The 26,059-nt window shown below is 33.3% G+C and overlaps 2 protein-coding genes across 2 annotated transcripts in view; both read left to right on the top strand.

The window, feature by feature from the left end:
* The window catches only part of sif (guanine nucleotide exchange factor still life), a 653,408-nt gene that overhangs the window by 561,291 nt on the left and 66,058 nt on the right, over nucleotides 1-26,059 (top strand).
* LOC141481791 (uncharacterized) lies at nucleotides 7,799-9,451 on the top strand. The gene is made up of 3 exons (XM_074173993.1): nucleotides 7,799-8,319; nucleotides 8,379-8,600; nucleotides 8,658-9,451. The coding sequence occupies exons 1-3, from the start codon at nucleotides 8,128-8,130 to the stop codon at nucleotides 9,303-9,305; spliced, it is 1,062 nt and encodes a 353-aa protein (XP_074030094.1). The 5' UTR covers nucleotides 7,799-8,127; the 3' UTR covers nucleotides 9,306-9,451.

Here is a 26,059-nt window from a genome sequence, read left to right as displayed (position 1 = left end):
AGAATAAACAGTGTTTGTTGCCAAAGATATTACAACAGCGATACGGAAATCGTCTCTAAAATCGGATATTCTCCTGTTACGTCGTGAAATTTGCTAGCGCTGGTGTTTCGCGATGGTGACACTCGATTGAAAATTGAGAGGAACCGAACGTTGTAATGTAATCACATTGTAATCTGGAAAGCGATCGAGAAAATTACGGTCTCAGTGCTCGTCAGACCATAGATACTGACGTCAGTGAGTCGCAACTCATTCTTGTTCTTCGATAGATATGTGATAGTCTTTAGCGGAAAACACAAGTCCCAAATAATTCATGACTATGAAGTAACAAATCTGAGGTTGCTTGAAATCGCTTTTTACTGAATTGATATATGATAGAATTGGTCGGTACTTAATAAAAATCCATAACGTAGTCTAGTAACACTTCATTGTGAGATTTTCACTGAACAGTTTCGAAAACCGCATCACGTGTTTCACTGTACAACAGCTTCCTCGGGTGTGTTCATACTGACAGAATGATACCTAATCAGTGCTTCATACAATATATCAATTTGATTCATGACTTTCTACCTACTTAATGACTATGAAAAAATTTAAAAAATAACCATAATGAAAAAAATTACCCAATTTCACGTACATAAAATAAACTTATTACCAATTTGTACATTAGGAAACAGATTTAACAAGGTAATGGAATTCAATTCTATTCGATCGTTCAGGAAATTTTCAGAATCATCATATCGATTGATTAAAATCACAAGAAGAGTTGTGAAATTCGAAGAAAAATCAAGAAAAACTTCACTTATACAGAAGGAATACCAGAGATAGGAAGAGAAACGTCAAACAAATAAGTAGGTTAACATTCGGTTGAAATGATAACACAGCATAGATTGGGCATGCAGATAAGAAAGGGAAACAATAAAAGACATGTTGTGGCTTATTTCTTCTAGTAACACTGCAGATTCTGACTAGGAGCAAACCTAAAATATCACAAATTCCAAAAAAAACATTCGGTTTTCATAAAATAACAAAAATCTGGCATTCGCGAGCTCTTGCACTCTCGATATGAGATGGAATTGAGCGATACTTGAATAAAATCCATAACTTATTCAAGGAGTGAACATAGCTCGTTCTCTTTCTCTCTTTAATATATTACTCAAGTACTTTTAATACACTAAATCACATTCTTTTGTTATCTGTTCTTCACCATATTGGATTTGAGATGAATACAGTGAATTTATTTGATGCATATATCTCAGATGAGTTCTGCGACAGTCTTTACAGCGATTGCAAGTGTTTTCTGAGTTTCTAATAAACAAATCGACTCTAATTAATTTCTAGTACCGTAGTGATATATTCTTTACAGGAAATGTATCTTGTGATCACTTAGTGGATATTTATCTTAAATTGAGGTGAATCCTCCGATCCTTCGTCTCTCATGAATTATCGAACACGGAAATTAACTCAACTATCGGTAACATATTTTACAATCAAAAAAAAGCTGACACTTGACCAACAAGAAAGAAAACAATGAAATGTAGATGATACCGTAGATTTCATTTTCACAGTACTATACAGTACTATAATTCCAAAATAGTGGGTACTAAATTCTCAGATTCTCTTAATCTGTTTCTTTTAGTGGTGTAGAGAACAGATGAGAAAAAATGATGATACAGTATATATGATCACAATCTTGACAACAATGTTTTTGTTTTAATGCAATAATATTTCTGAGAATTCAGTGACTACTAATATGGAACTGTTCTATAGTGTTACGGATTGATCAAAAAATAAACTGTAAAACCAGGCGAAATGATGAGTAGAAAATAAGTTAAATCAAAAATATTTTTTGATGATAAATGAATCTGATAAAGTTGCTTCGTCTTCAGCCTCGCCACTCACGAGTGATGAAACGCCTGAAAAAAGTTCGTTATACTTCTTATTGAAACCTTTCACAATAACAGAACTGGATTTCGCCCGATGAACACCCCCTGAAACCACATCTCCGGAAATTGGATATATCGAATATCAAATGCATACATACTCACTGGATACCGTTAAGATATTTCTATTGGATAATATCCAATATTATATTATATTCAATGATATACTTTCAAGGAGCGTGTGTCTTCTTTCTCTTTAGGACGTTTTAGTGATTCCCATTTTGAAAAAAAAATATCCGAACTTCGCTGGATCATATAGGCCAATCACCTTATAGTTTAGTCTACTTGAAATATTGAAAATAATGATAAAGTATAGGTTTAAATGGTGGCTCAATTATCGAAAATATGTGCACGAATAATCAGTTTGGTTCCGCATAAACGCCGTAGCATCCCCCGTGGTTTCATATACAAAACAACTTCTCTTGAAGTAATTACTTGGCGTTTCGCTTCATAGATATAGAAGGGGCCTATGTCTCAGTGTGTCTCCCAATTTCGAAAGAAAAAATGATCAATTAATTCAATATACCTTCAGAAATAACTAACTCAATACTTAGCTTCTATAATAACAGAAATATCTACTCAAGAGACAGCAAAAGTAAAGTAATACAAAACTTTCTCAAGGTTCGGTGCTGGGCCCCATGCTCTTCAATTACTCATCAAACGTTGGAAAGGGAACTTTCCTAACATGAGTTCTAGGGGGGAGGTGAGTGCCCGCTCGCGGCTGGAGGCTAGTGAGCCTCATCTCCAACTGGCGTTGGCCTCTTAGGGGCAGCGGCTCCGCTAGCGGGTAAAGGGATACAGGGTTGCGGTAATCCATTCATGGGTGCATTGCAGCCCCATATTGAGGCACTGGACGGCTTATGCTGTTCCGTATCCTCGCCTGCTTCTGTACGGATCCAAGCGTTCGAGGTGTCGGGGCTCGCGGTCCTTCCGGGCTCTAGTATCCGAGTCTAGTCTAGGAGGGCACCAAGGCAGACGCTTGGTTCAAAAACAGATAGAAAAACATTAAATAATGACAGTTGACAAAAATTTTGGCTGACATTTTATATTTTATTCTCACGTTAGTAAGTTCTTCATATTTATATATTTTTTACAAGATATATAATCTTGTTATTGTAGTTGTCCTGACGAAAGTGTGAAATATACCGAAAGCTTGACATATAACAAAGAGTTTTCTTTGTAACAGCCCAGCTATTGACTGCAACCTCACGAAATAAACCGATTTATAGTTAATCCAGACACTAATTATTCTGTTATATATATATATATACATATATATATATATATATATATATATATATATATATATATATATATATATATATATATATATGATATATATATATATATGATGTGTTGTTTTTCCGGGTGTTCATCCGTTGTGTACTATTCGATAGTCGACGTTTCGCCATCATCTCAGATGGCATTATCAAGACGAGTTACTGCTTCGCTTCGAGAGGTGTAACACCCGGAAAAACAACACATCATATTCTACCATCCGTGAAAACCTACATTGTAATATATATATATATATATATATATATATATATATATATATATATATATATATATATATATATATATATAAAAATAGTAAAATAGATTAACGGGGTCTCTCAGTCGAAATATACATATATATACCTATATATAACATAGGGGAGTCTGACGCTCTGCTATTCCACAAGAAATGAACATTTCAAATCAAAACCATGCGAATTTGAATGATCGGGGTAGTTAACTTATCTACTTGCAGCTTTCACAGCTGATGAATCTACTTTCTATCACATTAGAGTATTTTTTCACAGTCCACTCTTCGAAAGTAGCTAACCACTTTATTCTTCACTAGTGAAACCCCCAGTATAGCCTCCAAACTTTTATCATTTAGAGGCATTTGCAGGTCATAAAACTGGATCCCAACTTCATATAACATTGAATTATAGCACTCAGGATTCAGTTCCATATCTTGGTTTATCCCGTGTTAATGTTAGTATTTTTGACCGTGGCCTACCTCCAGTGATGTGTATATTTTTAATGTCCTGATGGACCTGGACGAAAAGCGAGTAACCCTGTCTATTCTTGGTTTGTATACGTAACACGTCTGATGTATTCTTAGCACCACATCATCTGAAGATCTTGATCTTCCAATGTCCTCTCTCATAAAACAAAATGTAGGTTTTATCCAGAGGCTCCAATACTCCAATAAATTTAATATATCGCCAGACCACTTAGTAGCACGACTATCGTCAAACTTAAACTAGTCCGTTTCGTCTTTGACCAAGGCATAATAATGACCAGATCAATGCCAGAACCACAGTGAACAATGACTGCATGAAAATTATAATAGTGGTCTGCTAGATCGAAGTGTTCATCTATTTCGAACCTTCGTAACAGTTTGGTGCTTCCGTCAGAGGTTGAGTCATGTTTGAAGATCATCAGTGTCATTATCAGATTGACTTGTGCCTTAGATATACTTGTTTTCTTATAACAGTCAGTGTGGCGCATGTTTGGCAATACAGTCGATCATCACCTGTTTATTCCATTTCCAAATGGCTTAACAATAGGCTTTGCACGGACTGGTTATTAGTCAAATTAGGAAACAAAAGGATTTGGAAAAGCTGAATACACTTATTGGAATTAATGAATCGAAGAGGTTTTGTATTAAAGTGTATAATATTTTAAAATTCTTGCAAAGCGCTTTCGACTTTCGTCATCATCAGTGCTCACTTGTCAGGCAACAGGAAGTATCAAGATAAGTGAATTGTACATTTTATTATTTAAATTATATAAAACAAAATAGGCTTATAGCCAAGAAAATACATTTTTGGATTCATGCCATGTGGTTAAGATACTTTGACTGAACCACATGGCCTGAATCCAAAAATGTATTTTCTTGGCTATAAGCCTATTTTGTTTTATATAATTTAAATATTACAATGTTCAATTCACTTATCTCGATACTTCCTGTTGCCTGACAAGTGAGCACTGATGATGACGAAAGTCGAAAGCGCTTTACAAGAATTTGAAAATATTATACACTTTAATACAAAACCTCTTCGATTCATTAATATTAGGAAACGCTAGTTGAAGTTCCAGAAATTCACATATGTTTTTGCAACCTCTTGAGCATTCACTACAAAGTAAACAAGTGAGGATTTTTCTAGCAGAAGATTTACAAACACAAGACGAGATAGACTGTACGGAATCATTAAATCCAGAGCGGTTAGGAGTATTAATTCTGCTATTGTTTTGCTCACGAAGAATATTCAACAAGAACCTCAAGAATTCGGAACAATCCTCTTTTTATCCCAACGAGTATCTAGTGGACTTCAAAGACTCCAGGAAATCGGTTGAAGGAAAAGATGATACAGTCTTACGAAACTGCAGCTACATGAAGAGATGTTTGAGTTTGGTAAATAAGTAGGAAACATTCTCGTTCTTCGTTTATCATTAAAACCTCGTTCTTTAAATTCTTCGTCATGAACAACACTTGTGAAATACTATTCATGTAGCAAGTGTTCCCTCAAGATTTCCAGGACAACTCTCTACTGATTCGGAAATGGAGTACTGGGCTATGCAAAAAACTCTGGTTAACCTAGTCCTGGAAAAATATGATTATATAGTGTGGTGACGCATGCAACAGACCTTAAGTCTTATTACAAGATAGACTGTGAAGGGCTCTATATAAGTTCGTTTAATGACATCTTTCATCAAGAAGACCAAATTCTTTGAAAGCCAATTTGAATGCATTTTATTGAACTTTTCATATCGGCTATTTCATTTGCCAAAAATTTCGAGATAAATACAATTTCGAAAACTCCTATATAACGATTACCCGGTCTTTTAAATATTACATCAGTTACTTTGACATTCACTTCAGTCCTTGAAATCCATTCATACGGATGGACTGACATCACGAGTTAATCTATATTTGTTGTATTAGTTCAAACCAAACTCCAATTATGTCTCAATCAGCCGTGGCTCCATCAAATTAATTAACACGTAATTTAACATCGCCAGAATGGTTCATTAACAATAATCGCATTGGTGGTGATTTGTGTTGCTCAAATTAGGTTCAGACGTAATTAAAAGTTTCATTTTATACATAGTCAATTGTGAGAAAGAATGTATCTTTGTTATAATTATCGAACAAGGAGAAATTAGGGAAATAGAGAAAATAATAATTCCGTGTGTAGCCTACTGGAAAACCCAATTATTGATTCGACATTCATATTTTTTGGGAAAAAACCTTCCTGGCTTTTCTCCATTCCATACCAAAAATTGTTTTGAACTTCCAAAGGAATGATAAAAACAATTGAAAAATGAACTTGAAGTATGTATTGTGTATTTACATAATATCTGCTATGCATGATCTTCATTTTCTTGCGAAGTTTCTCAGAATGTTGTTTATAGAGATGGAGAAGTGGAAACCAGGTTTTTTTTCCAAAAACCAATCCCTCCTAGAAAATACCCCCTTAATTCAGTCAGGATTCTTCTCTTCAATCAAATTATCTAAATAATAAAACAAAAATTACATTCATGATAAATATAACTGTGGACAGTGAAATGAGCCCTACCGACTTTTGAGCAATTTTTTCATCTGTTTTTGAAACCATTTTCATTTTGTATATTTCGTAAACCGTCTGGTGAATCACAATATATACGAGTAGCTAGATATCCGAGATCAAATGGGTATCTAGCTCATATAAAACATATCAAAACTAGCATTTGTTGTACTTGAATTATTGGAATGGAAAATGTTCATGTTCTTCGAATGAAAATACGATGTGAAAGTCTTCCATTTAGCAAAATATACTTCATCAACATTGATTTCATAGGACGTGTTTGCTATTCTTTTTGTTTGATGGTTTTTTGTTTGATTGTTTGATGGATAAAAACGCCGTAAGATAAAGTGACATCATCCAATTTGATCCATCGTAAAATTCCTTGGTACTGGAAAAATACAGTGATCCATCAGTGAACTCTTAATGACGAACAAGTGTGTAATATCCTGAACTACTATAAGCGACAACTCGGATTTATTTCTCGAATGCCATCATGGGAGAACAAATTGCTACGTAGCTTGGATATTATCAGGTGATAACACACTTGAGTTTTTTTCTATTCGAAATGTTATACAGGGTAACTAAACAAAAACGAAACCAAGCTGTTGTCAAAAACTAGTTCAACATTTTAGAGATAAACAAAAACCCATCGATTTTTGACTTGGACATGTAAACTCAAACTCTGATTACCATGTCACTGAATTATTCATTTTTTTCTTTTTATGGTGCACTTCATTCGAAATGTGCAGTAGAAATAGCATTTGTGATCTACTGTATGACAGAGCCAGTTGTAGGCGCACATATCTAGTTTTTCCTGAACCAAGTGATGCGTCTTCACAAAATATGATGAGTGAAAGCCTAATTACCCAAGCTCATGGAAAACTGATCGGGAAGATACTCGAAAAATTATATAAACTTGAAGTATGGTTCTATATATGATGGAAATTGATTAAAAGGTGTAGAAAAATCCATGAAAAATTCAAAACAATATATAATAGAGAATTTCTCGAAGTCAGTAATGCACCCAGCATCAGTGAGAAAATTAAAGAATCATAACGCATTCCAATCATGTGAAAATAGCAAAAACGAAACATGTAATCGCACAGATATAACTGGAAACTTCTGTACATGATCTGATCCACACGTTTTTGCAAAAAGTTTATTTCGAACCTAATTCCTTTTTTTCACTTCGGGATTTCCTCACATTTTTGTCTCTTTCCAAAACTAATACCTCCGAAAAATGTTTCCACTTTTCATATTAAATGACAAAACACTGTTTTAACGGTGAAAAATATTATAGTTATTTATGTATCAAGGGAATTAGGAGGGCCTTAATTACCGATGGCAAAGTTTGCGTCCCGAGGGCCTCTGGCCCGAGGGACAGCAATTGCCTGAGGTTATTAAGGCTCATTAATTCCCGTGGTACATAGATAATTTTATTTCTGACCGATTTCAATAAAATTTTGTTCATTTTTGAAACGGAAAAATGTACCAATTCATTACCTTCCCGGTATATTTGAATCAGGTACCGTTGATTATAGTAGAGTTTTCTTGTTGCTAGGTTGTTGCTATGTTACTTGTTTATAAACAGAACTTTGTTATCAAGCTGTGTTTGCGGTGAAAACATGTTTTCTACCCCAAATATAATGGAGGATATTTTGAAAAAAGCTGAACAAGCAAGAAAATCATTAATTCCATCGAAAAGTGAAGCCGTATACCAAAAAGAATACAAGATATATCTGGACTGGCTGACACGGAAAAATGTTATGCCAAAAGATGTCACTGAAACTGTATTTCTGGCATATTTTCAAGAACTGGTAAGGAATTTTCTATGTTTTTCGGTAGATTTGGTAGTAATTGTGTTTATTCGTTTCAGTCAGAAACGTATAGTCCGAATTCTTTATGGACTAAATGGTCAATGCTAAAATCGATGGTGACTATACATGAGAAACGAGATATCTCCAAGTTCAATGAAGTACAGGCTTTTTTGAAACGGAAGAGCAAGAGTTATAAGCCGAAAAAGTCTGCTGTTTTATCTCCTAAAGATGTTATCAGATTCCTAAAGGACGCTCCTAATGATATTCATTTATTGCATAAGGTAATTTTTTTCTTATTTTCCTTTTTGTGTGTATTTATTTTTTTTTTTTTGTTATAGGTTGTTTTGATTATGGGTTATTTTGGAGGATGCAGAAGTCAGAAACTTTTGATTATGAAGATATCGGATATAGAGGACCGGGATTCCGTTATGGTAGTGAACGTACCGGAAAGTAAAACTGGTGTATCGAAGGAATTTACAGTTGTGGATGAAGAAGAGTTCTCCGCTTTGCCTTTATTAAGACTTTATATGTCTTTGCGTCCTAAAGGTATTGAACGATTTTTTTTGAGCTTCCGACAAAATAAATGTACATCTCAGCCAATTGGAAAAAACATGTTTGGGAAAATCCCCAGCAAAATCGCAATGTATTTAGGATTGCCAAACTCATCTTCCTATACAGGACATTGCCTTCGTCGCACTTCTGCTACTGCTCTAGCCAATGCAGGAGCAACTATGACTAACTTAAAAAGACACGGAGGTTGGAAAAGTTCCACGGTGGCGGAGGGGTATTTGGAGGATAGCATCGAATTGAGAAATAAAACGGCGCGTATGTTGTCTACTTTGTCATCAGAAGAGGCAGGTACCTCGACTGTAGTGAACAGAAGCTCCAGCCATACAAAAGAAGAAATTGTTTCCAGTGGCGGAAGTAATTTTCAGGGAACATTTCAAAATTGTACATTTATTATTTGTAATGACGTGAATAAATAAAATATGGTTCAGTTTTCATTTCTATTTATTTTTACTTGTGAAAGGTAGAGGGAATTATAAAATCTATAATGTCCCAAGGGAGTTATGACCCTCTTTATTGATAGCGTAACTATGACGATATAAGCTTATAATATCCCGGTCAGAAATAAAACAGATTTATGGATCAGAGACAACTGGGACACTTACTTTGTATATATACCTAGGAGCAGAAAATGAACTCCTCTTTTTGATATTCGTAGAAAACTCATCTGAAGTTGAGAGAAGACCGCCTGGTTTGAAATCGGCTTCCTATTTTGATTGAACTTCCCAGCATAGCTGATTCCAAGTTTCACGTTCCCCGTTAGTTTCCACGAGATATAAGCTTTTTCATTTCCAACTCTGCATTATGCCATGGATTATTCATGACATCAAGTGTATATTCCAACTATGAAAACTTTCTAACTACGAAAGTTTTTTTCATCAAAGTTGTTCGTGTAATGCGATTTGCCAGCACTAAAACAGCAATAGCTGTATAAGAAAAAAACTATAATGAAACTGGTACATGTGTTCCCCATTCCGATTTTCATTAAGTGAAGTGATGGGGTACAAAATATATTTGTGTTCTCATTCCACTCTATGCTCAATCGAATTTTTGTTGCTTCTCCACTTATTATTGACTCTGCGTCAATATGCGTAATTGATAAATTATTTCAATCAATAATAAGATAGATAATACAAGTCACTTTTGAACTTCAACAATTCTAACAATTAATACTTCAAAGAATTTTAACTGATGGTCTTCATTACAAACTGTTGATAACTGATCCCATCCAAAAAAAAAAAATCATTCTCAGTTCCAAAGACCGAATGAGACAATCAAATTTTTTCAATATATATATACCGGGTGTCCCACATTTTATGTGACAGGCAATATCTGGTTTGTTGAAGGAGATACACAAAAATGTTTCATACAAAAGTTTTAGGAGTTCATGAGAGCTATATTTTGATATAATTTTTGAATATACAGGGTGTTTGGTGTAGGTGCTACAGACCAAAATTCCATTTTTTAAAATAGAACGCCCTGTATATCGTTACATATTCAGATGCTACGTTAAATTCTGATATCATTTCATGTTTGGTTTTTGAAATTCGGTTACGGCGTTGTTGAGTTATTGCTTAAAATGTAAAGTCTTGAGAACGACTATTATTTTTTTAAATATCTCATACAATTATTCTCTCTGCATCAGATCACATGAAAATTAGTCAAAATTTCGGGTGTTCGAAGTAATGGTTTCAATTTTGAGTTGTGGAATTCAGTCAGGAATCATTTTGAATATGAAACAATTGCGAAATTGAAAGAGGTGTATTCGAAAACAAATCTTTAATTAATAACAATGTAAATAATATAACTTGATAAATCATTTCATAAGAATGGTAGGTACCTAGAAATAAGTCATAAAATTTGTTCAAAGTGATGCCCATTAGATATTATACAGGCTTCGAAACGTCGAATCACTTCTCTCATACAAGTCGCTCTTATAATATCAGGAGTAATATCACTGCACGCTAGTCGAATTTTCATTTTCAGATCATCCACATTCAAAGGGGGAGTAGTGAAAACAATATCTTTCAAATAACTCCATAGGAAAAAATCAAGCGGTGATAAATCTGGGGAACGAGCCGGCCACCGAATTGGACCCTTATTACCAATCCATCTATTTGGGTACGTTCTATCCAGATATTCAGTAACAACCTGTGAATTGTGAGGAGGAGCACCATCTTGTTGCCGCCATATTCCTTGTCGTTCTGCTATGGGAATATCTTCCATCAACTGGATCAAATCATTTTCTAGAAAATGTAAATATCGCAATCCATTGAGATTTTCATTGAAAAAGTAAGGTCCTATGATGCGGCCATTGAACAATCCACACCATACATTAATACCCCAAGTAGTTTGAAAATTACTTTCGCGGACCCAGTGGGGATTTTCTTGAGACCAATAGTGACTGTTATGTCGATTCACAACTCCATTATTGTGGAATCGCGATTCATCGCTCCACAAAATTTGACTGAATATGTTAGGACTTTCATGTAATATTACCTGAATACAAGCAATGAATTCAAGTCGTCGTTCAAAGTCCGTGGGTTTCAAACCTTGTACCAACTGAATTTTGAATGGGTGGTATTTATTTTCTTTCAGAATTCTCTGTACATTAGATTTACTCACACCGATTTCTTCTGCAAGAGTACGGATAGAAACATGTGGATGAATAATAATATAAGCCAACACATTGATCTCTAAATCTTCAGTTCTAACAGATCTCGTATGATGACGATGCTTTATAGTAGAAGGAAATGACCCAGTTCGCAATTTTTCTACAACTCTCGAAAAAGTCATTCGTGACGGAATGGGTCTGTCTGGAAAACGTTCTTGGTATAGACGTTGTGCTTGACGGCAGTTTTTCTGACATTCCCCAAAAATTAATAACATATCAATGCAATCATTTGGACTAAACGCGAAAGGCATACTGGAGTTTTCGCACAAAGAACATAGTTACTGTTTTGCAAAGAATCACTGAATCGAACTGACAAGTAGATACAATTCAACAACATTTGTTACTATGGCATCAACAAGCATAAGCTACTTGATGAAATTGTGCAATATAAAGCAATTCACCCTCAAGTTAGTCACATTCTCAAGAATTTCAATATGATATTCAACTGATATCGTATCGTAGATACGTAGAGGTGAGAATAATGGTTTGTATTTAGTAGTAGTCTAGTTCAATTCAATAAAAGATATAGACTGGATTCGTGTACGAGTAAATAAGTTTTTTTGAAACTTTATATTTGAGGAAAAGTGCAATAACTCAACAACGCCGTAACCGAATTTCAAAAACCAAACATGAAATGATATCAGAATTTAACGTAATTTCTATTCTATTTTAAAAAATGGAATTTTGGTCTGTAGCACCTACACCAAACACCCTGTATATTTGAAAATTATATCAAAATATAGCTCTCATGAACTCCTAAAACTTTTGTATAAAACATTTTTGTGTATCTCCTTCAACAAACCAGATATTGCCTGTCACATAAAATGTGGGACACCCGGTATATATATATATATATATATATATATATATATATATATATATATATATAGTGTGACCCATTTTTAATGGAAACACCCCCCGAAAATTTGAAGTTGTAAATCGATTTTAATAATTTTTTTTGAAATGTCGATATTTTTTCTTGGTTGAAAATCGGGATTTTTTATAAGCGATTTTTTCATTGAAAAAATCACTACGCCACTGGATTCAGAGTGCCTCTAAATAAGTGTGACCAAAATTTCATGAAAAAATATTCATTATGAACAAAGTTATGACAACTCAAAAATTCGAAAACTCACAGCTAACAGTCACAATATATCATTTTTTTATGATTTCAACAATAAAGTGCCACCAGATAAAAAAAAACGAATAGCGTAAATATTTTTAATGAAAATAACGGAATTACATTCACACAATTCAACTAACAATGAAGCAAAAAAATTTAATAAACGTAACTAATAACTAATTATTGAAATGTTTCAATTCAGTGCAACAATTAATTCTATCTCATATTCCAGTAGCCTCTACTAATCCACCACGTATTTCGATACATGTGTCGTAGCGCTTACGAATGTTTCTGGTTACGTTCCTTAGTTCTTGAGGGCTAATATCTGCACATACCTGTCGAATTCTTGCACAAAGTTCATTTCTATCTCTTCAGCGGTTTTTGTAAACCTTTCGTGTGAGAAGTCCCCAGAGAAAAAAGTCCAAAACTGTTAGGTCTGGAGATCTGGGTGGCCACTCTATAAACGGACTACTACGGCCTATCCATCGGTTTGGAAAATGTTCGTTGAGCCATTGCTTCACAGCTCTGGCATAATAAACTGAACACCCATCTAACTGGACAATTAAATTTGATCGCTCATTGATTGGCAGCTCGTGAATAGCATCCCAAATCTCTGTGTTTAAAAGTTCTAGAAACCTCTGCGCATTAATGTTTTCCTCAAAAAAGAAAGGACCAATAATTCTTTCGTTCAATATCCCACACCAGACGTTGATTTTTTGAGAATACTGGCTTTTACAGTTTATTACACAGTTAGGATTATCCGCTGCCCAATAGCGACAATATTCTCATGGCTATATCTGTTGATATAGGGTGTTTTTGTGACTGTTAGCTGTGTGAGTTTTCTAATTTTTGAGTTGCCATAACTTTGTTAGTAATGAATATTTTTTCATGAAATTTTGGTCACACCTGTTTGAAGGCACTCTGAATCCAGTGGCGTAGTGATTTTTTCAATAAAAAAATCGCTAATAAAAAATCCCGATTTTCGACTAAGAAAAAATATCGTAGTATGCCCTGAAACTGTAATAAACATTTCAAATTTTGTCCCGAAGTAGACCTTTTAGTACTTGACATTTCAAAATGAAAAAGTTATTGAAATCGGTTTACAACTTCAAATTTTAGGGGAGTGTTTCCATTATTAATAGGTTTCCATTATTAATAGGTATATATACATATACATATATATATATATATATATATATATATATATATATATATATATATATATATATATATATATATATGTGTGTGTGTGAATATTTCGTTTATATAGATGAGTGTGAAAGTAGGAATTCAAATAACAGAGTATTGATCGAAAATACTTGTGAATACTTACTCGCACTTGAATATGTGTGAACCACAATAAACCCTTGCGGGTTGCGGTGGAGGGTCGAATAGACCCGCTCACTTGTGACCTAACCTAACTACTTACTCACATATATTTATATTTACATTCGAACGCTTCAAAAACACTACACTTACTTTCTTCGAAAGCTTCTGATAATTCCCCTTCCATATTCTCTAATGTCATTCAAATCAATAATGAATGTATTAACACCGTTGATATGGAAGTGTCCAATCTCCATATAGTCTTTTTCAACTAAAATTACTTTTTTAATCATTTTCGGCCAGTCTTCTCCGGTAATATTAGATACTTCTTCTTTAACTAGCTCTATCACCTTCTTATCAAATTTCAAAAAATTATTTTTACGCCTGATGCTTACTTTCAATTTTTCCCAAATCAACTCGATGGGATTGAAAACACAAAAATAGAGGGGAAGTATCAATATGGTGTGTCCATACTTTTCAGCGATACTCTCAAGGGCATACACTTTTTCAAATATTTCTGTCTGTAAAACTTCAATACAGATTGTTATCCATTAAAAAACTTTGAATTTCATCTTTTCTCGAATTTTTATTCGGTACTTTGTTGAGCTGTCGCGAGTAATAGGAAGCGTTGTCAAGAACTATTACAGTATTCGCATCCAAATTTGGGATCAATGTGTTCAAACCATTCCTCAAAAATATTAGCTTCCATGTTCTTATGATAGTCAACATTGCAGTTCTCAAGTTATTTTCCACATAATTTCAAAGAATTCGGAACCCATCCTTCACTTCCTCCGCAATGCACAATGATTAGTCACGATCTTCTGTTTGCAGGCATGTTATGCGTACACATTATCGAACCATCAGTCCACCATTTCGTAATTGTGTCGCGAGTGTCATACCATAAATTCTGAATTTAGCCATATAGCACACTTGTACTATTCCTTGAATACTGATGAAAAATGCAATCTTATTGCATATTATAAAGGGGGCCATGAATAAGTCGAAATGAATATAATAATACGAGTTTAATGAAATGAATCCATCCGTTATGATTCCATTGTCTGTTCAATTTTATCTAGATGCGTATTTCTATACAAATTAAAATAAATGTTTTAAATAACCAAAAAATATGTTACTTTGGCCATAACTCGACTCACATGATGATAACGAAATCAATTAGTGATAACAAGAATCATTTTAGTAAGTGTTCGAACTGCCTCCCTTCACGTAAAATACGCATATTGCATCTTTTAGTCTGGTTCACATGTACTTGATTTAGCTCTTTTTGGTGACATTTTTCAGCCCTGTCCAAAAATTACGACTAAGGTGTCATTCGATTCGTATTTTTGCCTAGAAAGTTCAAGGAAAGGTCCGAAAACGCGCCAATAAAAATTACAAAAGTTATAAACAAATAAGTGAATGAAAAAATGGGACTTCAGTTTTTTCTCAATATCTCGGAAAATTTTCAAAATTTTGGAAACTTGAAAAAAGATTTGAAAAGATCAATGAATTCGCGTAAAAAAAGTACCGACTCCCGAAACTGTAACTCGATTATTTATAATTTTTACAGAGCCCTGAAAATAGAGCCAAAAGCGGGTAGTCTGGCTTCCGCGCGCCTTTCGTCACTCTGACATAAAAACAAAAAAAAAATATTTTGAACATTTCAAATGTAAATATTGAGGAATGAAAAAATTCATGTAATGTTGGGATACATCAATAAACAATAAACCGCAGTAAAAAAAATGTATCCCAATTTTAACGTTAATTATAAATTTGTTAATTAATAACTTTTTCTGAATTGAAAGTTAAAATAAAAATCCCTATAATTATTAAACTAAAACCCTGGCTTTTTTTTCCTTTGGTGAAGTTATCCTTAATAGGCAAAAAAATAGATTACTGTTGCCAAAATGAAAAAATTGTTATTTTCTATTTTTTTATTAACAATTGAAAATTATAATTTTATGAAAAATACATTGAATTTTTTTTTATTTTTATTGTTTCAATGTCTCATGACTAAAGACTGATTGATAATATTTTTTTTTCAATTTTTTACAGCTATTGTTAATAAATTCATTATAAACAAATACATTGTTTATAAGCAATTCGAAAATTTTTTTGCATTATGTTAATTGAAAAAAATTATGATTTTTAGAAAAAAAAATGGTTTTAAAAAAAAATGTCTTTGTTGCTGAAAAATGCGTTTGTTAATCAACAATCGTTTTTGCAAGTAAATATTAAAATTAAGGAACGGTTTTTTTCAATCATAAATTCTATTGTTCTTTGAGGTTTTGAAAAAACTTTTTTTTTATTCTCTCTTTAATTGTTTATTTAAAAAAAATTGTTAATAAATTTATAATGAACAAAAAAGACTTGAAGCTCATTTATCATAACTGCAATAGTTTGAAAGTTATTATAATTATAAAAGCGGAGAAGCGAATGAAAAAGACAAGTATCCAGTTTGAAAGTTTTATAAAAAATTGAATGAATTAAAAAAAACACACATAGTTACTTTTATTATAGAACAAAGTATTGAAAAAATAAAATGAAAAAAAAAATTTGTTTATAACAATTTTTTTTAATAAACAATTAAAAAAAGAATAAAAAAAAAGTTTTTGCAAAACCTTGAAGAACACTAGAATTTATGATTTTCAAAAAATAAACGGTTCATTAATTTTAATATTTAGTTGCAAAAAACGATTGTTGATTAACAAACGTATTTTTAGCAACAAAGAAAATTTTTTAAGAAACCTTTTTTTTTCTAAAAATCATGATTTTTTTCCGTTTACATAATGCAAAAAAAATTTTCGAATTGCTTGTAAACAATGTACCTATTTGTTGATAATAATATTATCAACAATGGCTGTAAAAAATTAAAAAAATATATTATTAATTAGTTTTTAGCCATGAAACATTGAAACAATGAAAAATTGGAGAAAATAAATTGTAATGTATATTTTATAAAATTATAATTTTCAATTGTCATTAAAAAATAGAAAATAACAACTTTTTTATTTTGGCAACGGTAATCTATTTTTTTGCCTATTAAGGATAACTTCACCGAAGGAAAAAAATGCCAAGGTTTTAGTTATAGGGATTTTTATAATCACTTTCAATTCAGAAAAATTTATTAATTAACAAATTTATAATTAACGTTAAAATTGGGATAAAAATGTTTTGATTGCGGATTATTATTCATTGATGTATCCTGTAATGTTTATTAAAACGCCATTGATCATAAACTGTCTTTATTTTTGCCTTCAATAGAGGAATGCAAAACATCAAGTACAGAAAAACATTTCCCATGTTGAACAAATTTCCCTATACGAAATATAACGAACAAAATATAACCTGTAATACCGAAACTAATATAACTATAGATATGTGAAGAGCTGGCTGTAATATTAAATGAACGTAATGAATATATACAAGCAATAATAAATAAAGTAACATAAATTAACAGGAACAGGTAATACGTTAATACCCTAGCTGTTATAATGCAGCCTACGAGGAATTTTCACTTCCCTACCACTTCTTGTAGTGGTGGGTACAAACACAATCTCTTGATTGCTTTCATTCGTATCTTGCATTTGCTCATTAGCGATTGAATCATCATTATTAGATTCACTTGAGATTTCAGTATCATTGGAATCCTCAACTGCATTATCACAGTTGGGATGAACAGGATATCTGTTGATGTATTGATCATTTCTAGACAATAAACTACCATTATCAAACTTAACATTGTAAGATCGTGGTCTAATTTCTGATTCAGAAACTATAACACCTTTTTCCCATTTTTTGTCCTCTAGTCTCCTCTTAACTAAAACAGTTTCGTTATTTTTGAGACTATGTCCATTAGGTTTAGTTTTTCTATTGTAAAATTGCTTCTGTTGATTTTGCCGTCTTTTCAGAGTTTGTTTTATTTCTGCGAAGTTACTTTTGGCTGGCCTGAGACAGGTGGTTTCAACCGGTAATATATCTCTGAGTTGCCTGGACATCAGAATTTTTGCAGGAGACTCCAAATTACTTTCAATTGGAGTGTTTCTATAAATTAATAAAGTTAAATATATATCTTTATTTTCGTATTTAGCTTTACGCAGCATATTTTTCAATGTGGCCACATGTCGTTCGACTAGCCCATTTGATTGGGGATACCTAGGGCTGGACGTGATATGAGTGAACTGCCATGCCTGTGAAAATTGTTTGAAATATAAACTAGAAAATTGTGGTCCCCCGTCGCTGACTAATATATTTGGAATGCCGTGGCGCGCGAATATGGATTTTAAATGCGTTATTACTTCTTTAGATGAGGTAGAATGTACTAGTTTTGCTATTTCAATGTATTTAGAGAAATAATCTACTACTAGTAAGTATGTTTCGTTGTCCAAAAAAAATAAGTCGCACGCTACTTTTTCCCAGGGACGTTCAGGAACCTCATGACCTATCATTGGTTTTTTAATATTATTTCTTTGAAAGACCTTACATGTGATACAATTAGAAACTAAGTCCTCAATTTCTTTAGACATATTTGGCCAGAAAAAACATTCCCTAGCTCTATTTTTACATCTAGTAATTCTAAAGTGGCCATAATGAATTTTATTTAGAATTTCCTTATGCATTTGGTTTGGTATTATGAGTTTGTTACCTTTATATAATAGTCCATTTGCTTCGGTAATCTCATCTTTGAATTTGTAATACCTTTTTACAAGTGGATAAGTTTTTTTTATTGTTTTTGGCCAACCATCGTGAACATATTTCATTACAATACGTAATTCCGGATCGGTTAATGTATGTTTTTTGATCTGTGCGATTTTTTCATTTGTAGCATTGGAAAACCTCAGGAGCACAATTTACACCGAACGGTAATCTTAGAAAGCGGTATCTGCCAAAAGGTGTAGCAAAAGTGCATAGCTTCGAACTCTCATTATCAAGAGCAATTTGCCAAAACCCTGACATGGCATCAAGCGTACTGAAATATTTAGCATTTTTTAATTTAGCACTGATTTCTTCGAAAGTTGGTAATGGATAATGTTCTCTACGAATATTTTTATTGAGTTCAACCGGATCGAGGCAAATTCTCAAAGAGCCATCTTTTTTTGCGACTAGTACTATCGGATTGACCCATTCTGTGGGAAAGTCTACTTTAGAGATGATTCCCTGCGACTCCATCTCCTCCAAACAGCGCTTAAACTTAGGTATTAAAGGAAACGGAATTTTTCGTGCTGGGTAGATTTTTGGTACGGCATCTAATTTCAGTTGAATGTGAAAAGGTTTCTCAAGGCAACCAATTCCTTGAAAAATGTCTTCGTATTTTTTTACGACATCAGCACAATCAACAGAATCAATTTTTTTAATAATGTTCAATTCGATACAACTATCCAAACCTAAAATAGCTGGAGAGTCTGTATCTACTATAACAAAATCTAAACAGTAAACATTATTTTTATAATAACAATGTAAGCGACATTCGCCAATCACAGGTATAGTATCATTTGAATAATTTGTTAGCCTAACATTCGATCTCTTTATAGTTTTTTCATCTATATTCAAAGAGACAATTGTTTTTATATTGATGACATTTGTCATTGCTCCAGTATCTAACTTAAAGACAACATTTTTAACTTGATTAACAATCATTTCTATGTGCCATTGTTTCTGTTTATTTTTTTCGGAAAATTTGTTCACCATCCCTATGAAGACATATTTCGAATTTAAATCGTCATATTCTTGAACAGTTTCATATTCACCTGGTGTATCATTATTAAACTCAATGGAGTGTACAATTCTTTTTCTACACATTTTCTGAAAATGCAATTACATTGCTTACCGAAAGCTGGACATTTTCTTACAGGATGTGCTATTCCACATTTAAAGCAACTGATTTGCTTTGGCGAAAACCGACCAACTGCTTTACTCACTCTTCTGAAATGTGGTTGTCCTGGAAAACCTGTATTCGTACTGGTTTGATAACACAACACAACAAAGTTTTTGTTTCGGGGTTGAAATTAGATGATTTTAATGTATTTCCACGTGTTAAAACCGAAAGTGACCATAAAAATTATATATTAGCTCTTGTTTTCAAGATATAGTATCATTATATTATATATATGTATATTGAGTTTTCAACAAATGAAATATTTCATCACCAACAGTTGGTACACATGTTTGTTTACATAACACCCCTCTCATCAGCTGTTCTTAAGTAGTAAACATAACCTATGTGAGTTTGTCAATTGTACGCACGTGGTTGCTATTGAAATTATCGTGTGAAGTTGATTTTTAAATTAATTTAAGTGCTGATCTGAAATGCCTCGAAAGTGTGTGAATTCTGTCGATAGCTTTTGCTATATATGTGGTGAAATAACATTTAAGGCTCAGAAACGTAAAATGACACCTATCGTTAAGAAAGCCTATGAACATTATTTTGGTGTGAAAGTTGGGGACCAAGATAAATCATGGGCTCCTCATATATGTTGTAATTCTTGTTCCGTCATATTGCGAGAGTGGCTGAAAAATAAAAACCGGGCAATGGCTTTTGCAGTACCTATGGTTTGGCGTGAGCCTACCAATCATACAGACGACTGTTATTTCTGCTTAACTCCTCCCATTAAGCAAGGTTTATCTATGAAGAAAAGAGGAACGGTTAAATACCCTAATCTCCCATCTGCTCTTCGGCCTGTACCACACTCAGACAATTTGCCAGTCCCTTCTCCACCCCAAAACTATGAAATTTTAGAGGAAGGTGATGAAGACTGTTTAGAAGGAGCAACCCATCCTTCTACATCCTATGACCCTGATTTTGAGGTAAGCGATAGGTCTAGTGATCCGCACAGAATTAGTCAAGCAGAGTTGAGTGACCTTATAAGAGATCTTCGCTTGTCTAAGGAAAAGGCTGAGCTGTTAGGGTCAAGACTACAACAGTGGAATCTTCTAAAACATGATGTGAAAATATCTCAGTACAGACAGCGTCAAAAAGATTTGCTTCCTTTTTTTGAGAAAAAAGAAAACCTCGTAGTTTGTTCTGATGTTAATGGTTTGATAGACTGCTTGAATTTGGATCACACTCCATCTGAATGGAGACTGTTTATAGACTCTTCAAAACTAAGCTTAAAAGCTGTACTTCTGCATAATGGAAATCAGCTACCCTCTATTCCTATAGGTCATGCAGTTCACATGAAGGAAACGTATATAAATATGAAAACACTTCTCCAATCAATCAAATATGAACAACACAAGTGGCACATCTGTGGTGATCTGAAAGTCATTGCTATACTCCTAGGAATGCAATTAGGGTTCACCAAGTACTGTTGTTTTTTGTGTCTGTGGGACAGTAGGGATAGAAAATCTCACTTATAAAAAAATGAACTGGCCTACACGAGACCTAAACCCTAATGAGAAAAATGTAGTTTACGAGCCTCTTGTAGATCCTAAGGATGTTCTCCTTCCCCCATTACATATTAAGTTGGGACTAATGAAAAACTTTGTGAAGGCCATGGACCAGGAAGGACAAGCTTTTAAGTACTTGAGAGCAAAGTTTCCTAGGTTGAGTGATGCTAAAGTCAAGGAAGGCATCTTTATTGGGCCTCAAATCCGTGAAATCGTAAATGATCCTGCTTTTGACATGATTTTAACAGGAAATGAAAAAAGAGCCTGGGAAGCCTTTAAGGGGGTTGTACATGGGTTTTTAGGTAACAAAAGAGATGATAACTTCACAGCATTGGTTAAAGAGCTTCTTCAAGCTTACCACCAACTTGGATGCAACATGTCCTTAAAAATTCATTTTCTTCACTCTCATCTTGATTTCTTCCCAAAAAACTGTGGAGCTGTGAGTGACGAACATGGAGAAAGATTCCATCAAGACATTGCCTTAATGGAACAGAGATATCAGGGCCGTTGGAATGAAGCAATACTTGCAGACTACTGCTGGTCTGTGTGTAGGGATGCTCCAGGAGTGTTTTATAAAAGACAAGCTAAACGACAGCGATTTTACAATGAATTGGATGGACTTAATTGAAATTTGGTGGTACAAACTTCTTTTATTTGTCAAAACACTAAGAATAATGTTTTTTTTATTAATTTTGTACTTAAAATATTCTAAAAGAAACATAACAATATTGTTTTATGTACTTTCACTTTTCACGTATAGTATAACTACTCTTTAAGATTAAGTACTGTGTATCTCAAAAACCAGAGCTAATAAAAATTTTTCATTGTTATTTTCGTTTTCATCACCCCAAAATTAGCAGAAATTGACTAATTTAGTGTAGGAAACATTCAAAAAATATTTTTTTGTTGTGTTGTGTAATCAGAACGTGATGTTGATTGTTGAGTAGAACCACCCGGTATGTTCCGATTAGCTTCCGTACGAGCATCCACAATACATAACTCTTTCACTTCACTTGTCATTTCCTGCCCCTGCTTCCTAGACTCCTAAACTGCCAAGCAAACACTTTCCGCTTTCTTCAAAGTCATATCACTATTTTCCAATAATCTTTCTCTTAGTTGATCACTTAAGAGGCCAATGATAAGCATACTGCAAACCAGTGACTCTTCCAAATCACTGAAAGCACAACTTTTCGCTTTGTTTTTCAAGTCTGTTATGAACTGTTGTAAACTTTCACCTTCCATCTGCCTCCTTGTGAAAAACTTATGTCTTTCATACACTAGATTCGTTTGTGGTTGAAAGAAATTGTCAAATTCGCGTATCAAGGGCTTAATCCTGTTCTGTTCTTCTTTTTTAAATTTGAATGTATTGAATATACGAATACCCTCATCACCAATATACTGTAAAAACTGTGCACATTGTACATCTTCTTCTTTCTTGTCGATTTCATTAGCTTTCAAGTAATTGTTGAATTTTTGAATCCAAAATTTCCATTTATCCGCTACATTGCCACATGCCAACGGAGCAATTCCTCTCGACTCTGCCATTTTCTATCTTTAAAACTTTACTTTGACTTTCCAAAAGGAATATTCAATAACAATGGTTCGTTCGCAGCGCCATGTAATGTTTATTAAAACAGGACCGTACTTACTGTATATATGACATATCCCAACATTACATCAATTTATCATTCCTTAATATTTACATTTAATATGTTTGAATAATTTTTTTTGTTTTTATGTCAGAGTGACGAAAGACGCGCGGAAGCCAGACTACCCGCTGTTGGCTCTATTTTCATGGCTCTGTAAAAATTATAAATAATCGAGATACAGTTTCGGGAGTCGGTACTTGCATTTTCAAATTTTTTTTCAAATTTCCAAAATTTTGAAGATTTTCCGAGATATTAAGAAAAAACTAAAGCCCCATTTTTTTTCACTTAATTGTTTATAACTTTCGTAATTTTTATCGGCGCGTTTTCGGACCTTTCCTTAAACTTTCTACACAAAAATACGAATCAAATGACACCTTGGTCGTAATTTTTGGACAAGGCTGAAAAATATTACAAAAAAAAGTACATGTGAACTAGACTACTTTTTAGTAATTCCCGATTCGTGACAGCTAAAAGCGTCTCTCGCGTTATGGAAGCACAAACATTTGTGATACTATTTTTCAAATCCTCTATATTTTGTAGACGTAGCTCATAAACTAAGTCTATGATGTATTCCCACAAAAAAATCTAGTGGAGTAATATCTGGAATTCGAGCTGATCATGGTATTGGACCCTTATTTCCAATCCATTCCTCATTAAAAGTATAATCCAAATATTGGGTAACCATTCTATTATTATGCGAAGGTGTCCCATCTTGTTGAAACCACATATTCAGTCGAGTTTGTATTGGTAAATTCTCCAAGAGATTCGGCAACACATGTTGTAGAAAAACCCATTGAGAATTCCTTCGAAAAAATGAGGTCGTATCAAATGAACATCAAAGATTATTAAATACAAATCAAAACACAACAAGACCTAACATTCAATGTATCAAACAAAACAATACACACTCCTAGAAACAGTAAATCTAGAGTAGATCCAACACAAAGAATATTACCTGGTGTAACCCAAATACAGGCAAATTTACCTAAAGTATTTGGAGTACCTGCACTGAGGCGTTCGGACCGCATAAACGGACCAACAACAGTTTGACCCGTTCAGTTTGAGTAGAACCTAGTTGACAGCACGACCAGCTGTAGAAAGCGCTTGCATTTAATTTAATAGGAGTTATAAAGCTTCAAATCCTTTTTGTATAGTTACATTACACAAAAAAATCGATCTACACATCATATATGTATCTCTGCAACGAGTACTTTTTCAGTTTGTAAGGAATACTCGAAAAACAAGCACTTATATTTGTAGTGGATATGATCACGTGATTTGACGAATCTTACGTGTTACAAACTTATTACGTTCGAATTGTCTCAGTTTGTATAAATGAATATTAAAATTTTTTCAAGTTAACGTAATGTTATTTTAATTACTGATTATGATTTAACTCCAAACGTTTCATAAGATTCAACATGCGACTTATTGCGTAATTTGATGGCTAGCGACCAATCTCGGGTATTACCTCACAATCATTTGAATTGATCAGTGCGTTTCATTCCACAACGGAAAATAACTCCGTTCGATCTTCGAACTTTCCAATGAAAGTAAAAAAGAAAATCAATAAACCACCGTTTTTCCGAAAGATGAGCTACGTCCTGTGACCCATTTCTTGACGAACCGGATGAAAGAGAAAATTGAAAAATGTTTTCCATCAATTAAGAGCTGCCTTCCTTCAATAGAATCCTCAGTTACGCAGAAAGTCTGTACTCGCTTCAAAACTCAATTAATAGTCAATTCAGAAATTGAGCGATAATTAGGGATATTCACGGATTAGTTTTCAAATTCACGACTCCGAATGAAAAATTACCTGAAGCGTTTCAGTGGATTATTATCACGGAGGAAATTGGAAAGGAATGAGTTGAAATGTAATGAATCAGGAACAAAGAAGATCTGAAATGTACAATATAGGAGAAAAAATCATTTAGATTCTGTCACTCTGGAAAAATCATAAATTTCGTTGTCAATGAGTTCCATGGAGTGCTAGAATTAATTCTACTGATGAATTATATTATACCATACTGAATTTCATATGTTCAATTCAAAAACTACTTGATTTCAGAGTGTGTGAGTCAATTCAAAAACATCAAGAAATAGTGATTCCTTTTAACAATATGTATTTTCAGGAAACCGTCAATTGTTGTTCCAGTTCAAATTCATGTGATCAATTCAGACAATTTTAATATTGCATTCACCATTTTCGCTGTTGATATCGCAAATAAACAGCGATTTTCAGAAAATCTACACAAAATGTGTCTTCAAGATGTTTGTGAGAGCTATGAAATTCTTGAAGTAATGTATTTTCTGACAAAAAATGATACAACATTCGCACAACATTCATGAAAATAACCCAGTAATTATTGAACACAACAGCTCTGCAAGTAAATTCTCAATAAATTGATTTATGTAGCCGTTACTACGTAGTAGGAAATCATAATGAAGAAAAGAGGATTGAAACTTGCTATGTTTTTTACCACTTTTATTTGTAACTAACGTTACTGCAGTTTCGTCCTATAAGGACATTTTGAAACTTATACATTAAACAGTTCAATATCTTTATAGGACGAAACTGCAGTAACGTTAGTTACAAATAAAAGTGGTAAAAAACATAGAAAGTTTCAGTTCTCTTTTCTTCATTGAATTCTCAATAGTTTTTATGCTTGCTGTTTCTACTCATTATACTCATTTACTTATACTTATTCACATCCCTAACCTCAGCATCTGTGAAATCTGTATAAGATTTTTAACAGAAAATAATCATTGTTGAATTACCAATGGGTAAATTTTTCAAAATCCTTCTCGATGAAATAAAAAATTACTCGGTTCAAATATGTACGAAAACTATGAATTCTAGGGGAATATTAGATTGGGAGTCTATACGAATGCAATTCGAACAGCTGAATGAAAGACTAATGTGCAGGGTCTGATAAATTTACTAGTTAATACCTTATAAAACCTCCCACATGGAAATAATGATTGGACCTCTTGAATTATATCACGCCGCCCATG

This window comes from Leptinotarsa decemlineata, unplaced genomic scaffold (genome assembly GCF_025532065.1).
Source record: "Leptinotarsa decemlineata unplaced genomic scaffold, Ldec_3_MD MMD2_tig00000505_RagTag_RagTag, whole genome shotgun sequence".
In the NCBI taxonomy this organism is placed as follows: domain Eukaryota; kingdom Metazoa; phylum Arthropoda; class Insecta; order Coleoptera; family Chrysomelidae; genus Leptinotarsa; species Leptinotarsa decemlineata.
The sequence above is the reverse complement of the archived record's forward strand: the minus strand, read 5'-3'. Positions and strand labels throughout refer to the sequence as shown.